Consider the following 16,983-nt stretch of genomic DNA (forward strand, 5'->3'; position numbering starts at 1 on the left):
AGGCCACATGCTTTCCTCACAGTTTCTCTCTGGCTGTGTTTAGTGCCTTCCGTCCTAAATAATCAGCACATTTGACTTTTTATCCTTCCCTGTTTATCTTTAGTCTCTTCCTTGGACAGTACGTTTTTATCTGTTACATTTCCCAAGTATTATTGATTCTACGATGTTAAAACTTTCACGCGGGATAACACGTTGATGGAGATACTGCCTATTGTACATAGCTTAATATTTGGAATGTCATTTATCAAGCATATGTTGTTCATCTGTATCTCAGGCACAGTGGTAAGGATTGGGAAATTTTCTTTTCTTTTCTTTTCTTTTTTTTTGAGACAGAGTCTCGCTCTGTCGCCCAGGCTGGAGTGCAGTGGCGCGATCTTGGCTCACTGCAAACTCCATCTCTCCGGGTCAAGCGATTTTTCTACCTCAGCCTCCCGAGTAGCTGGGATTACAGGCACGCGCCACCAGGCCGGGTAATTTTTTTCTATTTTTAGTAGAGACAGGGTTTCAGCATGCTGGCCACGCTGGTCTCGACCTCCTGACCTCGTGATCCACCCGACTCGGCCTCCCAAAGTGCTGAGATTACAGGCGTGAGCCTCTGCGCCCAGCCAAGGATTGGAAAATTTCCATGTGAATAAACCAAACTGCTGTTTTGAAGAATTGGTAGACTATAATATGGTGTGTTAATTGCTGTATTAGAGTGTGTACAAAATGTTATAAGTACACAGGTCGTGGAGAGGCACAGGCAGAAGGAAAAACATAAACAGTAGTGATGTTAAAGTATATGGCTTAGCGAACAGCTAGCGAAGTGACTAGAACGTAATGTAACAGACTGGAGGAATATTTATTTGCATCTGAAACTAAAAAGATAAACCGAGGCCAGATTGTATCCCATGTTGTATAGTTTGAATTACCCTGTAGTGACTGGGGATTTACCTATCAAATATATTTTAATGCTGAAATGACATTCATAATTAAGGTTTATTGTGCTTGTAAGTGTGCAGGACAGGTTGGAATAAAGTGAGGGAAGCTAGACATCTCTTAAAATGGTTGGAGTCCGAGATGACTGGCTAAACTAGTGGGTTAGGAAGGAGGAGTTAGATTCCATAAGTTTACTATATTTAAATCAGCAGTTGCATGTGGAAATGTCTGCTCTTTATTCCTTTGGGAGCAGAAATACATCCATAACATGCTAAATTAAAAAAGGAGTTCTCAGGGCTGCCAACCTTACAGTAGAGGTTGAGTGGTAGTATATTACTCCTACATGAGAGAAAAAAAAAATCAAAAGGACTGCTTACTAGACGTTGGGGGAAAAAAGAGGCAAAAATAACTCCCTGGTTTCTAGCCTGGGTGGCTGGTGAAACGCAATTACAAGTGAAAAGCAGGCTTGATGGACAAGAAAATGGATTCAGATTTGGACAGACACTGAGTTTGACATGTCTGCAGATTTAGCCATATATTTCACCCTCAAAACCTTAACAATATGTTATAGTTAACTTTCAGAAATGTTGTACTAGGTAAGTTTGTTTACTCCTTCAATTTCATATGTGCAGAAAAATTGGAGATCATGTATGAAAGAATGATATATAAAATCTTCTGTACATGCACATATGAAAAAGCAGTAACTATTAATAAATTGGCTTAATTACCAGAAGAACGTGCAAAAAGTTAAATGATGGTAGTTTTATGTCACCATCGGATGCTTCAAAGAGAAAATCAATTTATTCCAATTATTTCCATCATTTTCATTTTTTTCACTCAATTTATACGTTTTAAAAAGCTTTTGGCTGTTGATTCTTTCAAAAATGAAATATCTGTATTGTGAATGCTGTCATAAATTCATTTCAAAAGTTCCATCATTGAAAGGGAAATGAATTGTAGATGCAGTAAGTATGTAAATACAGAGTTTGGTGGAATGTAGTATCTTTAAATTAAGAAACTGGTGGAGCAGAACTGTACTTTTAATTGGTATGGTCCATACATAATAACAAATGTGTGCCAAAACAAACCGTGATGGTCTGTTAATAAAAACAGAAGTTATAAACATTTGGTTACAGTCAAGATAGAGTAATGGGGACTGGATTCATTTTTCTTACAACAAACCAATGACCCCAGCTTTCATTTTATTATAAGAAAGTAGAAGACGAGAGCACACTAAACCTAAAGTAAGAAGATGACAGGAAATAATAAAGATCGGAGTTGAAATTAGTGGAACAGAAAAGAGAAAAAAAATGGAGAAAATACATGAAACTAAGAGCTGTTTTTTGGGGAAGATCAATAGAATTGCTGTAGCCAGACTGATCAGAAAAAAGAAATGTTCCTGTATTTCAGTGTAGGAATGAGAGAGGTGACAGCACTACAGATGCTACAGATACTAAAAATAATATTATGAACAATTTTATGCCAATAAATTTGACAATTTAGATGAAATGTACAAATTCCTTTAAAGACACAAATTACCAGTGTTCACTTAAGAAATAGATAACCAGTATATGCCCTGTATTTATTAAAGAAATGGAAATTGTAGTTTAAAATTTTCCCACAAAGAAATTCTAGCCAAGGTGGATTCACTGGTAAATTCTATCAAATATTTAATAATATAAATAATACCAATTCTACACAAACTCTTCCAAACTAATTGGAGAGAAAGGAATGCTTCCCAATTCATTTTCTGAGGACCAGCATTATCCTGACACCAACCCAAAGATATTACTAGAAAAGAAAATTACAGACCTATATCCATCATTAACTTAAATGTACAAATTTTAAACCATTTTATGAAATTGAATTTAATAATTCATTCGGTGGACAATACATCATGACTAAGTGGGATTTACCCCAGGAATTTACCAGGAATTTAGGATTGGCTTAACATTTAAAAATCAATGCAATGTACTATATCAATAAGCCAAAAAATCAAAAATAAAAAATATGATTATGTCAATAGATGGAAAAGGCATTTGACAAAAGCTAACATCTATTAAGAATTATGAAGTGTTAGATTTTATCCTGCTTGCCAGCAAATAAGTTGGCTTGCCAGTTTCATAGATGCTAGCAAACAACTTTTGGTTTAGAGATAAGGGTTGTATTACTCATAGCATAGTAGGCAACAGGAGATTCATTTTCACATTGGTTCCCATTTCCTCTGAGTCCATGAGGATGGAGGTGGGCTCTGGTAGATGCTGCACAAGTAGTGAGGCTGTATTACAGCTGAGGAACTCTTGAGATAGAGAACTAATCTTACAAGGAAGCTGCTAGCAAACCTGCTCAACTTTTGCCTTTAGGGACACATTATCTTTATTATCCTGAGCAGCAAATCAGCCTTCCCTCTGCCTCAAAAAAAGGTGCTATCTCTGTCTTCCAACTCTGTTACTGTATGAACATCCTTGAAAAGATGGTCCAGAGCAAAGCTGGTAATTCCTTGCAGAAGATGTGCAGAAACAGGAGAAACCCATTGGAAGACAATTCTTCCAACAATATCCAGCCTTCTTTCTACACCGAATAGCCATTCCCTCAGCCATTCTGCTCAATATGACCTGACCAACAGGGTTGGTGCCAAATCTGTTTAATTTGTGTCTTTATAATGTTTACAGTAAAAAACCAGATGACTTTCTTGGATTTTTGTATTGACATTTCCTCTTGGCTCAAAGCATTAATCCCGGGACAGCAAGATATATAAGTGATTTTGCAGACTCCACCTTGTCATGCAAGGAAGAAGAGTAATTCCATCATCTATAACAACTCTGACCCATGAGTTAGGGCTGATTTGAATGACTTTTGGGTCCAACACAGTGTTTCCTTAACATGAAAGTCTATTATGACTGCTCCTAAGGTACATTTCACCTTGTTTTGAGGAGAGAGATAATGCCTGGCTTTCACACAAGAAGTCTAGGGGTGCACATGGTGCCCCTAGAAGCAAGTGTTGCTTACAATTGTTACGGCCCCTAAAATGGTACCAGCTAAGTTTAGGGGTACAAGGTAACAGTGCCTGCAATTTAGGGCTCCCACTTTAGTTAAAATAATTGGGTATAGTCTTTGTTTAAGGAGAGACTACCTGAGTGCTGTCAATCTAGTTTTTCCTATTTGGTCACATCATCAGCCAAATGGAGTTTATCTGTACCATGGAATGACTGAGAGTGGGGTTGTGGAAGACATATGGGGGTGTTTTTTTGCAGAGGTGCAGAAGCTGGGGCCATTCTTGCTGCTTCTGATAGACTTATCGGTAAGGTTAGGGGAATGACAAATTGTCAAAACTGTTGGAAGATAGCATACCTAGCAGTCAGTTAAATTTAACACATTGACAACAATTTAACACATTGACAACAATTTGGGAGAACTCCACGAGCATTTTCCTTGGGGCTCCAGGTTGATTTTTAAGACAGTTATTTTTGAAATTTGTTTCTAAATTGAACGATTTTATAGACCCATCGGTATAATGCAGATGTGTTAGTTAATAAATAAATATTTCAAAGCATTTTAACGTTAGCATCCCCTTTCGCTTTGGAGCAGTGTTCTGGTTTAGATGACAAATCATATGATCATTTTTTAAAAGACCTAGTTCATTTATCCATGACTTTTTTTTTTTTTTTTTTTTTTGGTAACCAGTACAGGTAGTAATGATCTCTCTTACCTCCGAACTTCCAGAACATGTTCTATGTATGCTTCATATGTAATTTATGCATACTATATAGTTTTTGCATTGTATGTGCTTGTCTACTACCAGATTGTGACTTTTTAAGTATTGTGACAATATTAATTTCTGTCCTTGCCAGGGCCTGGTAGCATGCTTGGCACACAAAAGATATTTGGTAAATACCGTTTTAAAACCTTCCCCCCCCTCAACTTTTTATTTAATATATATTATTGGGGAGTCTGTATTAAGTGATTCTTGGTGTTTACTGTTTGATAATCTTATATACCTCGCAAGAATTTTGTGGCTTGTATGAAGCAGGTAAATATCCTTGTTTTATATATGCATGGCAAAAGTTGAGGCTCAAAGAAATCGTGTTCTTTCTCAAGGTTGTCAGGGGTTGTCCTGTGCAATGCAGGATATCTATCAGCATCCCTGGCCTCTACCAAATAGATGCTAGTAGCATGTCCCCTACCCCCCACACCAGTGAAAATAATGACAATTTAAAAAAAAAAAAAAAAAAAAAAAAAAAAAGCCTATCATTGCCAAATGTTCCCTGGGGAGCAAAATCACCCTAGTTGAGAACTGCTGTCCTAGAAGGACATTTGGGAGGGGAGGAGGAGACGTGACTCTGAAGTAGTTGAAAATATACAGTTGGAATTCAGGATAAGGATCAGAACTAAAGATGTATTTGAAAGTTACTCTTAAGTGGTAGTTATTTACTTTCCCAAAAAGTATACAGTAAGAAAAAAATAATAATAATACAGGGCTAAAGACAGAGCTGGAGAAATGGAACAGTTGAGTGAAAAGAGTGGATAGAGGAGCCAGAGATTGAGAGAGAAGGAACCGTCATAGAGTGGTAATTCAATGAAAATAAACTCTTGAAATGCTTTAGATTATAAATATACTCCCACTATAAATAATTAGAATATATTAAAGGAAGTAATGAGATTTGGCTGTGAGCTTTGTTGGTTTTACCATTTTGTTTTGTCATGTCTTGCATTTCCTTTAGTTATTATTTTATTTCATGTTGAAGGAAAAAATGAATTATTCTGTTTACTGAAGAGAATAATTTATTATTTCAGGTTGCCGAGGAGCCCAAGTAGAAGAAATATGGAGTTTAGAGCCTGAGAATTTTGAAAAATTAAAGTAAGTATAATTTTAGTTGTGTTAATAATATATATATTCTTTAGCAAACTTAAAGGATATTCAGATTTGTTTGTTTATTTTACTTGGATTACTCTAGGTTTAATACATTATGTCCTTTAAGTCTGTTCAATCCTGTGAGATAGATATTATTATTCTCTTTTTATAACCAAGAAACTGAGGCTGATAGGTAACTTGCAAGGGAGTCAAACCTAAGTCTCTGTAGTTCCATATCCACAAACTACTGGTTGGCTGATTTTTTTTTTTTTTTTTTTTTTACAAAATTCAGTCATATATCAATAGTGTTAGAACATGGAACACATTTAACATAAAAAGCAAGAACAATAGGTCAGTGTACTAAAGCATATTTAATACATAATGTATATTTATAATAATCCAGAACTTGCCTACACACTATCACATTGCCTCTTGGGAAAGTTATATTTAAAGTTCCAAATGTTGATGCCAGAAACAGCTTTTATCCTTCCCCCGTCTTTCTGACCAGAATCACCTCTCTTAACTTCTCCTTACCCCTGACCACCATGCCCTCAAACATTGACCCTGTATCTGCAAATGGAGGGCTAAAAGAATTTTCACTGCTGGGAGACTTGGAGTCTTGGAATGGGGTCATGGAATAATCTTCTAAAAGGGAAAATAGGAACTTAGGGATATGCCAACTGTTGTTAATAGTAAGAAGGAGATAGGTAGTTTTCTTCTTCCTACCTTTCTCCTCCCCGTAAAAAGAGCAATCACTTTAGATGAAATGAGATCATTTGTGGCTAACATCAGGGAAGGTTAATTAAAAGTGCATCATTTGAACTGTCTTTAAAAAGATAGGAGCCAGGCATGGTGGCGTATGCTTGTAGTTGTAGCTACTCAGGAAGTTGAGGCGGGGAGATCACTTGAGCCCAGGATCTCAAGTCCAGCCCCGGCAACATAGTGAGACCCCGTGCCTAAAATAAAATTTAATCAAATAAAAAGGGGGAAGTTTTGGGTTTTTTTTGTTTGTTTGTTTGTTTTAAACTGTCTCACTCTGTCACCTATGTTGGAGTGCAGTGGTGTGATCTCAGCTCACTGCAACCTCTGCCTCCTGGGTTCAAGTGATTTTTCTGCCTCAGCCTCCCAAGTAGCTGGGATTACAGGCACGCTTTGCCACGCCTGGCTAATTGTTTTGTTTTGTTTTTGTTTTTTTAGTAGAGATGTGGTTTCACTATGTTGTCCAGGCTGGTCTCAAACTCCTGGCCTCAAGTAATCTGCCCGCCTTAGCCTCCCAAAGTGCTGGAATTACAGGCTTGAGACACCACGCCCAGCCCTGAGGACAGGAAAAGTTTTTTTGTGGGGTGGGAGGCAGTTGTGATAGATAGACTAGAAGGAATTTCAAAGTAGTGATTTAATGTTTTGTGCTCAAAAACAGTTTCTTTAGGAAAGTGGATGATTTCATTATGTATGAGATGGTAGCATCAATTCATACTGCAATATGAGGATTTTTCATGAATCCAATAGTATATGAAGGTTACTTCCTATATTTAATATAGAGAATATATGCTCTCAGCCGTTTATCTATAAACATGTTACATGAACTTTATATATTTTGGAGTTCAGCCAGCTTCTGGTTTTACCATATTCTTATTTTTTAATTGAGGCGATATTGGGTAGAAATGAATAGTCTACAGATTTGAAAGTAAACCTTTCACTATAATTTTATTTTAACTGATATAATTTTAACTTGTATTAGCGTCTTCTAAGGCAACAGTCCAGTGACTATAAATGGCAATAGTGATCTTTTAAAATTTCCCATATTTACTTCATTTGCATTATATTTGTTAAATAACTGACAACATTTTATAGATTAACAATGTATTATGAAAGGAGCAGGGTTTGTCACTAATTTATATTTTGTTTTGTAGGCCAGTTCATGGGTTAATTTTTCTTTTCAAGTGGCAGCCAGGAGAAGAACCAGCAGGCTCTGTGGTTCAGGACTCCCGACTTGACACGATATTTTTTGCTAAGCAGGTATGGTCCTTGGATACTCTGAAAAGTCTCAAGAGCAACCCTTTTTATAAACAAGACTCTAGTTTACTACTATTTGCTACTAGTATAGTAGTCCTCAGACTCTTACACTCTTAAAAATTATTGACATCTTCACTTACACTCTTAAAAATTATTGACATCCCAAAAGAGCTTTTGTTTCTAGGATTATCTATCAATATTTGCCATATTAGACATTAAAACCAAAACATTTTATTAATATTTAGGCCAACCATGGTGGCTTATAACTGTAATCCCAGCACTTTGGGAGGCCAAGGCAGGAGGATCCCTTGAGCCCAGGAATTTGTTTTTTCTTTTTCTGAGATGGAGTCTTGCTCTGTCGCCCAGGCTCGAGTGCAGTGGTGCAAGGCTCGCTGCAACCTCCACCTCCCAGGTTCAAGCAGTCCTCCTGCCTCAGCCTCCCAAGAAGCTAGGATTACAGGCACACGCCACCACACCAGGCTATTTTGTATTTTTGGAGAGACGGGGTTTCACCATGTTGGCCAGGCTGGTCTCAAACTCCTGATCTCTCAGGTGATCCACCCGCCTTGGCCTCCCAAAGTGCTAGGATTACAGGCGTGAGCCACCGTGCCCGGCCGAGCCCAGGAATTTGACACCAGCCTGGGAAACATGAAGAGACCCATCTCTGTAAAACAAAAACAAAAAAATAAATTAGCTGGGCATGGTGGTGGCATACCTGTGGTCCCAGCTACTTGGGAGGCTGAGGTGGGAGGACTGCATGAGCCCAGGATATGGAGGCTGAGTGAGCTATGTTCATACCACTACACTCCAGCCTGGGCAACAGATCTTGACCCTGTCTCAAAAAAAAAAAAGAAAATAAGAACTATGAATAGATTTGAAGTAATAATAAACTTGTTATATGTTAACATAATCACATTTTTTAATGAAAAATAACTATAGTTAGCCAAAAAAGTTAGCTAGAAGACTGCATTGTTTTACATTTTTGCAAATCTTTTAAATGTCTGCCTTAATACCACAGCTGGATCCTGCATGCTTCTTCATTCAATCTGTTGCAGTGTTTTTGTTTTGTTTTGCTTTTGGTTGAAATCAATGAAAAAAGTTCTGTCTCACACATATGTGTAGTTGGAAAAGGAGAAATATTGTATTTTTCAGGTAAATACGATATTCTTTGACAATATGTCAAAACTTTAAAAGTATTGCTTTCTCAAAGGTTAGTTGTACTGTAAAATTTGTACTTTGTTATGGTCAAATCCTTTGGACCCCTTCAAATGGATCTTTTATTCCTGTATGATTTTGTAACATTGTACATTTACTGATTTGTGAATGTCTAAGTGTTGACACATTAGATATGATATTATCAGAGAAGTTAAGTTACCTACGGCAAACCTTTTAAGCTCACGGTGGCAGATCTAAGTTTTACAAAATTCTAATTTTTAAATTTGCACTTGAAAATTCAAATTTTATCAACAACAACAAATACTATTAGGTATTTGTTCACAAAGCCACAGACTGATTTAACTCATTTTTAAGAAAATATCTGCCAGATATCCTTGTCTGGAAAACCACATTTGTCTCTCATTTGTTCTTTTAAGCAAAAATGATGTTCCAAAGAAAAAAGCTAACAATTTAGCTTACAAATCAATTGCTAAAGTACTTTCTTCAAGATAACTAGCATATTTTGGTATACAGCAGTAGTTCTTTATTTGTACTTCCTATTTCATTCCACAGAATATTAAAGACTTGTACTCCAAGGTCAAAGTTTGATAAAAATAAGTTTTACTGCTTTGTCAAAGACTTTTTTTAGTAAAACTTGCTCTTGTTTTATTTCTTTTTTTTGAAACTCTTATGTATGTCAGTGAAATAGTTTAATGTCATTGCCTAGATTCATGCTAAAATACCAGCAGTTTTACACACTGTTGCTTTTGTGCCAACAGTGCAGATGGAAAAGAAGAGGAAAAGGTTAAAACTATCTTAGAATTACGGTGGAAACCATATTGAGCTCACAAACTCCTTGAAAAGGGTCTTAGGGATTCTTAGAGAGCCATAGATAATACTTTGATTGCATTTGTTTGAAAATTGCACTTGTTTCTGAGACCCAAAAAATTCTTAGAATAATCTGAATAACCTTTGGAAAGGTGGAAAATAAAACTGCTTATTCTCATTACTGCCCTTGAGATAAAGCCTTTGCTTAAAGTAGCTTGTTTTCCTTTTTCTTTTATTTTATTGCTGCTTTCCATTTTCCCCTGACTTTTTTGAATTGAGCATTCTTAGAGAAATTAGAACTTCTTGCTTTTACTTTAAGGAAAATAGGGTTTTTTTATAGTGTAGTTAAAAATGTATCATTTGGTTTTTTTTCTGATAGCAGAACTTAACATTACAGAAATACATAGTGATGAACATGAATATCCTTGTAATCCCACACCCATCTCTACTAACCATTTAACAGTTTGACTCATCCATTTAATCAACAAGTAATCATTGAGCACCTACTTTGCTAGGCATTGTTTTAGATGCTACATATATAATAGTTGACAAGAGAGGCATGCTCAACAACTGTAATAATAATAATAGTAATAATACAACAACAGTAGGCAACATTTACTGCTCTTGTTGTGTACCAGATATTGTAATTTAGGTATATTATTTAATCTTTGCAGCAACCCCATGAGGTTGTCTTTATTTCACAAATGAAGAAATTGAGGCCTAGAAAGATTATTTGCCTGAGATCACACAGATAATATTTAGTAGATCTAGAACTCAAATCCCAAGTATAAAACCCAGGTTTGTGATTTTATATGTCATACTTCCTCCCACGTTTTCTATTCATATGTTAACATGTTTTCCTTACAATTTTGTTTGCTAAAATTGGATTATTATGCAAAATATTTTGGGTTTTTTTAACTTAGTAATGAAAGTTTGACTTTGTTTCATTTCAATACACATAATAAATATTAGTTAACATTTATTGAAGGTTTACTAAGTACTTTTATATATTTTAAATTATAAATTTATATAAAAATTTATATTATTATTTATATATTCTATAAATAAATTATTATATTTAAATATATTTAATATTTAAAATTATTAATCTGATCCCTTACAACAATTATCTGGTTTTGCAGTTTCCTCATCATTTTACAGATGTAGAAACCAAGTCCTAGAGAAGATAAGAAACTTGATCATGTTATGTAGCTAGTCAGTGGCAGACCTAGGGTGCAAACCCAGGCACTGTGGCTCTGAAGTCTGTACTATTAACCTTATCACAGCACTGCCTCCTTTAGTGTTCTTGATATAGATATCCTATAATTTGATTAATCTTTTAGTAGTCAACATTTTGAGTTTCTAATTATTTCCCTAATCTAAATAATATGGTCGGGCATGGTGGCTCATGTTTGTAATCCTATCATTTTGGAAGGCTGAGATGGGAGGATCACTTGAGTCCAGGAGTTTGAGACCAGGCTGGGCAATATAGGCAACCCTGTCTCTAAAAAAAGTAAAAAGTTAACCAGACTTGGTAGCACACGCCTACCAAGTCTTAGCTAGTCTGGAGACTGTCCAGACTAGCTTGAGCCCAGGAGGTTGAGGCTGCAGTAAGCTATGGTCATGCCATTGCATGCCAGCCTGGAGAGCAGAGCGAGACCTGTCTCAGAAACAAAACAAAAAGTCCAAATAGTCCATTTATATAATATTTTTGTACTTATGTATCATTATATATATAGTAACTATAATTTTAAATCCACAATTGTTTGTGAATTTTAAGATCTAGGTAGTAGAGAAAAGCTAGGGGGCAGATGAGTTTAAAAGTCTGTCAGGTGATTTTTCTCCTCTTTAAAAATGTTATTATTTTTTCAATGTATATAAGTATATATGCCATTATAAAAATTGTAAACATTATAAAATAGATGCTGTAGAAAATAAAAGTGTCTTGTAATCTCTGCTTTAGACATAACTACTGAAAACAATTTATATTTTTACAGATTTTTTTCCCATGTATGTTTGTGTATATTTGTGTTAGGTTATTCTTATATTGCTATAAAGAAATACCAGAGACTGGGTAATTTATAAAGAAAAGGTTTAATTGACCTAGAGTTCTCCAGGCTTTATAGGAAGCCTGGTGGTGGCATCTGGTCAGCTTCTTGGAAGGCCTCAGGAAGCTTTTACTCATGGTGGTAGGCAAAGCAGGAACAGACATCTCACATGGCTGAGCTGGAGCGAGAGAGAAGGAGAGAATGGGGGACACACTTTTAAATGATCAGATTTTGAGCAAGAACTCACTTAACACCAAGGGGATGGCCTAAGCCATTCATAAGGGATCTACCCCCTTGATCCAAACACCTCCCACCAGGCCCTACCTTCAGCATTGGGGATTACATTTCACCATGAGGTTTGGGCAGGGACAAATTTACAAACTGTATCAGTAAATTAATTAATTGTGTTTCTTCCACACTAAACTGTAAACCTGGGAGTTAGGGATTTTGTTTTTATATTCAGTCCTTGGTACATGATAGGTATCCAATAAATGCAGACCAAACTGTTCATCTCTAAGAATATTATTGTTAAAGAGTGCTAGAATTTACTAACACTGGGATACTAATGATGTCTGATTTATGGAGACCTAGCTATTTTTAAGGTATAAGAAGGTACTCTATACACAAAGAAAAAAATGATAGTAGAGTCTGACTTTATAATTTCTGGAGTCCCTTGATATTTTTTAGTTCCATGTTACATTTTCCTCTTACAGTGTTTTGTTTGTATTATTCCAGTTGTGTTTATGAAAGTGTCAGATTAGTGATTCCCCGTATCATTGTTGGTACTTTATTTTGCTAATAGTTCACATTAAATTGACAGGTCAGTAATTCCCTCTTAATATCTGTCAGTCTTTTTAGTATATGCCTCCTATAAGCCTATGCTAGGAGAGTTATATATTACATGAATATGTAATAGTTGATTTTAGGTTTCAAGGACTTAACAGTAATAATTTCCAATCCAGGATGTCTGGAATATTTTCAGAAATTTGAAAAAATTTAATGAAATCATATTTATTTGATAAGGTTATACAGATTAACTAAATGGCATTTATAATGGGATTACCTCAATATAGAGAGGTATTTTGTGCTGATCATATACTCTAATTCAAGGGGGTTGTGTGTCTGTGTGTCTGTGTATCATTGGTTAATAAAATATTGAGGAAAGAAATATATTCTAGTAATCGCAATTTGTATATAAGGATCCAGAAATGAAATTTTGATAACTGTTCTCCCTCCACAAAATATTGTAGTCTTGTTATTTCACTGATGAGAGAGCTGAGGTGTGGTTTACTTGCTTAAAATCATGCTGCAGTAGTACTGAATTTGTGTGACTCCATCTGTTCAGTCTTTCAGAAAAGAATGATTGAATACCTACAATGTGCCAGATACTGTGGTGCTTCGAGAATGAAAAAGTGCCATGATTTCTGCCCTCAAATATGCTTAAAGTTTAGTGGAAGCAACTGATATTACTCAATTAAATATAAAATTACAATGATGCTAAGTGCTGAATGGAGTGAAATGAGAACTATATTACGAAGTTTAGGAACTGTCCACGAAACTACCCTCACTTTGAACACTTAACCGCAGAGTTCGGGATCCTCAGGACCACCTTCACTTCTGACAGCATTGCAGCCTTGTGATGGGGGGGTCCCCAGATCATCCTCAGGTTCTATAATTGGTTAGACGACTCATAGATGTCACTGAAAGCTGCTATACTCGTGATTATGGCTTACTACAACAAAAGAATGTAGATTTAAATTAGCCAAGTGAAGAGCCACGTGGGGCAGAGTTCAGGAAAGTTCCATGTGCAGAGCTTCCAGTTGTCTTCTCCCAGTAGTGTCACAGACAGTGCTCACTATTCTGGCAATGCTGTGTGACAATATGCAGAGTATTGCCATCCAGGGAACCTCATCTGATTCTTGGTGTCCAAAGTTTTTACTGGGCCTTGGTCACATAGACCTGGTTGGCCACCCATGTGGCTGACCTTAGTCTCCAGCCCCACAGGAGGTTGAGCTGATACTCTTGACCCAATACGGCCCCCCCACCCAAGTCACATTGTTAGACTATCATTGTGGCCCAAAGCTCCCAGGTAAACAAAGACACTCTTAGGCATGACTTTTCAAGGACTTAGAGCTCATCTCGCAGAAACCAAGGGCAAAGCCCTGACCTCTCTTTGGGCAAGGTTAATTTCTTTACTATATTCATAAAAGTGGGACTTCACCTTGTCAGAGAGAAAGCCTCTCTGAGTAAGTGACAGTTCAGCTGAAATCTAAAGGTTAAGTAGGTATTAACTAGGGGAGAGAGGTTCAGGATCATTCCAGATTAATTATAGCTTTATAGCAAAAGTGAATAAGACTAGTAAAAGGTACTGGAAGACCAATGTAGCTGAATTGTGCACAGCAAAGGGGAGATGTCATGTGATATGAAGCAGAACAGGAAATAATGTTAGCCAGGATTAGGTACAGTTAGGCATAGGCATAGAGAAACAATATAAGAAATAGTTTTGTTTTTTTTAAGTAATATTTAAGAGCTGTCAAGGCTCGAGGCACTTTTGTTTTGCTCCTTTGTGTATGTTTTCTGTTCCAAAGGTTATCTCATGGTCCAAGATGATCTCTGGAGCTTCAGCCATTCTTTCTCAATTCTGTATTCAGACAGGAGGAAGGGGAAAGCACACTCCCTTCCCTTTTATAGAATTTGCCCATGTCACATGCATACTTGTCTCTGGCCAAAACTCAGTCATTTGAGTTAGCAGTAGAAGACACTAAGAAAGTTGTCTTCATTCCAGGTGGTCATGAGCCTAGATAAAATTTATATACTCTAGCCTACAGATGCAGACAGAGGTCAGATTTTACAGGGCATTTTAGGCTGTGATTGAGACTTTTGTTTGTATCTTTAGAGTAATAGAAAGTTACTGAAGTGAGTGTCATGAACAGATTTTCATTTAGAAGAGGCCATTTTGGCTCCAGTGTTGGGATTACATTTGAGAAGTAGTGTAGGACATGAGTAGATGTAAGTTAGGAGGCTTTTGCAGAAGTCCATGTGATAGTAAACAAAAAACTGGAAGTAAAGAGAGATGTGAATAGATTTGGATAATATTTAGAGATCAACTATTAGCGCCTTTAATGTGTGATAGATTAGATGTGAGGACAGAGGAGGAAGACATTATGATGATGGCTGTTTTTCTTTTTTCCTAAAAAGTTACTCTTAAGGTACCCAGAATGGGATTATAAGAATCCTTGGTTAATAACACATATATATGATTGGTTTACTCACCATCTCCTTTTATTTATTTGATTATTTTAAGAAACAAAGTAAGTACCTAAGAACCTACCACCAAAATAAACTTTATCTATGTGATTTCCTTCTGTCCCACCCATCATTCAATGTACTTCTCATCTTCCCTCTCTCCATCCAGTGTAAGTAACCCTTATGTTGAATTCTGTTTACCATTTCCTTTTTATGTATATTTTTTGTAATCCTGAAAAAGGTGTTTGTAAATAAAATTTTAACTTGATAAAAGTATCTTGCTCTATATAAATTTTGGGAGTGTTTTTTGTTTGTTTGTTTGTTTTTGGAGACAGGATCTTGCTCTGTCACCCAGGCTGGAGTGCAATGTTGTGATCACAGCTCATTGTAGCCTCAACCTCCTTCTTTAGCCTTCTGAGTAGCTGGTATTACGAATGCACACCACTATGCCCTGCTAATTTTTTATATTTTTTGTAGAGACAGAATCTCATTTTGTTACCCAGGCTGGTCTCTAACTCCTAGAATCAAATGATTCTCTCACCTTTGCCCTCACAGAATACTGGGATTATAGATGTGAACCATTATGCCTAGCCTACTTTTTTCACTTAATATTATATTGTTAAGATTCATCTGTAAGTTTATTATGATAGTTAATTTATTTTGCATGCTGTATGATACCAACTGCACTAACATGCTACAGTTTACTTACTCTTCTGTAGTTTGTTCTTTGGGTTTTCAATTTGAGTTACTGTGAATTGTGTTGCTGTAAACATTTTTTGTACATGTGCAAGTTTCTCCTGGTATATACCTAGAAGTAGAATGACTATTTCCTCTAATATGTAAATGTGCAACTTTTGGAGGAAATATCCAAACGTTTTCTGAAGTAGCTGTTCAAATTTGCACTTCCACTAGCAATATGTAAGAGTTGTTACAAAGCCACATATTACAACACGTGGCATTGGTAGGCTTTTAAATTTTTGTCAGCTAATTGGTTCCAAAATGCTACTTCATTTTTGTCTTGGCTTATGTCTCCCTGATCACTAATCATGTTGAAATGCTCTTCATATGCTTAGTGGCCAATATGTATTTCCTCTGTGAAATTCTTGTTTATGTTATTTTTCAGTGGGGTTAATTGTGCTTTTTTTAAAAAAAAAAATTTTGTTGATACATAGTAGATGTACATATTTTGGGGATACATGTGATAATTTAATACATTCATATAATTTGTAAAGATCAAATTAGTGTAATTGGGATATCAATCCCTTAAATATTTGTCTTTATGCTAGAAACATTCAAATTATCCTCTTATAGCTATTTTGAAATATATGATAGATTATTGTAAACAATGGGCACCCTACTGATTTGTCAAACACTAGGTCTTCTTTCTTCTATCAAACTGTATATTTGTACCCATTAATCAAACTCCCTTCATCCCCTTCACCACCCCACCCTTCCCAGCCTCTGGCAACCATCAGTCTACTTTCTATCCTGAAGATTCGCTGTTTTAGCTTTCACATGTGAGTGAGAACATGAGATATTTGTCTTTCTGTGCTTGGCTTATTTCATTTAACGTAATGACCTCCATTTCCATATTGCTCCAAATAACAGGATTTCATTCTTTTTTATGGCTGAATAATCTCACATTGTGTGTGTGTGTGTATATATGTGTGTGTGTGTGTATATATGCGCTACATTTTCTTTATCCATTCATCCATTGATGGACACTTAAGTTGATTATATATTTTGGCTATTACTAATAGTGCCATAATAAAAACATAGGAGTGCAGATATCTCTTTGATATATTTATTTCCCTTCTTTTGGATCTGTATACCTAGTAGTGGATTGCTGGATTATACAGTAGTTCTCTTTTTAGTTTTTAATAACCTCCAGACAGTTTTCCATGGTAGCTGTACTAATTTACA

General features: G+C 36.0%; 1 protein-coding gene and 1 non-coding gene across 6 annotated transcripts in view; both read left to right on the top strand.

The window, feature by feature from the left end:
• The window catches only part of UCHL5 (ubiquitin C-terminal hydrolase L5), a 59,567-nt gene that overhangs the window by 1,807 nt on the left and 40,777 nt on the right, over window positions 1-16,983 (top strand). For all 5 annotated transcript variants that reach the window (XM_025381439.1, XM_025381446.1, XM_025381460.1 and 2 more), the window contains 2 exons: window positions 5,713-5,776; window positions 7,681-7,786. In XM_025381439.1, coding sequence (XP_025237224.1) covers window positions 5,713-5,776; window positions 7,681-7,786 — 170 coding nt within the window. The remainder of the gene's footprint in view (window positions 1-5,712; window positions 5,777-7,680; window positions 7,787-16,983) is intronic.
• On the top strand, window positions 1,131-1,265 carry LOC112616595. The gene has a single exon (XR_003117676.1). It is a non-coding gene; the product is annotated as a small nucleolar RNA U109 (small nucleolar RNA).

This window comes from Theropithecus gelada, chromosome 1 (genome assembly GCF_003255815.1).
Source record: "Theropithecus gelada isolate Dixy chromosome 1, Tgel_1.0, whole genome shotgun sequence".
Classification (NCBI taxonomy): Eukaryota; Metazoa; Chordata; class Mammalia; order Primates; family Cercopithecidae; genus Theropithecus; species Theropithecus gelada.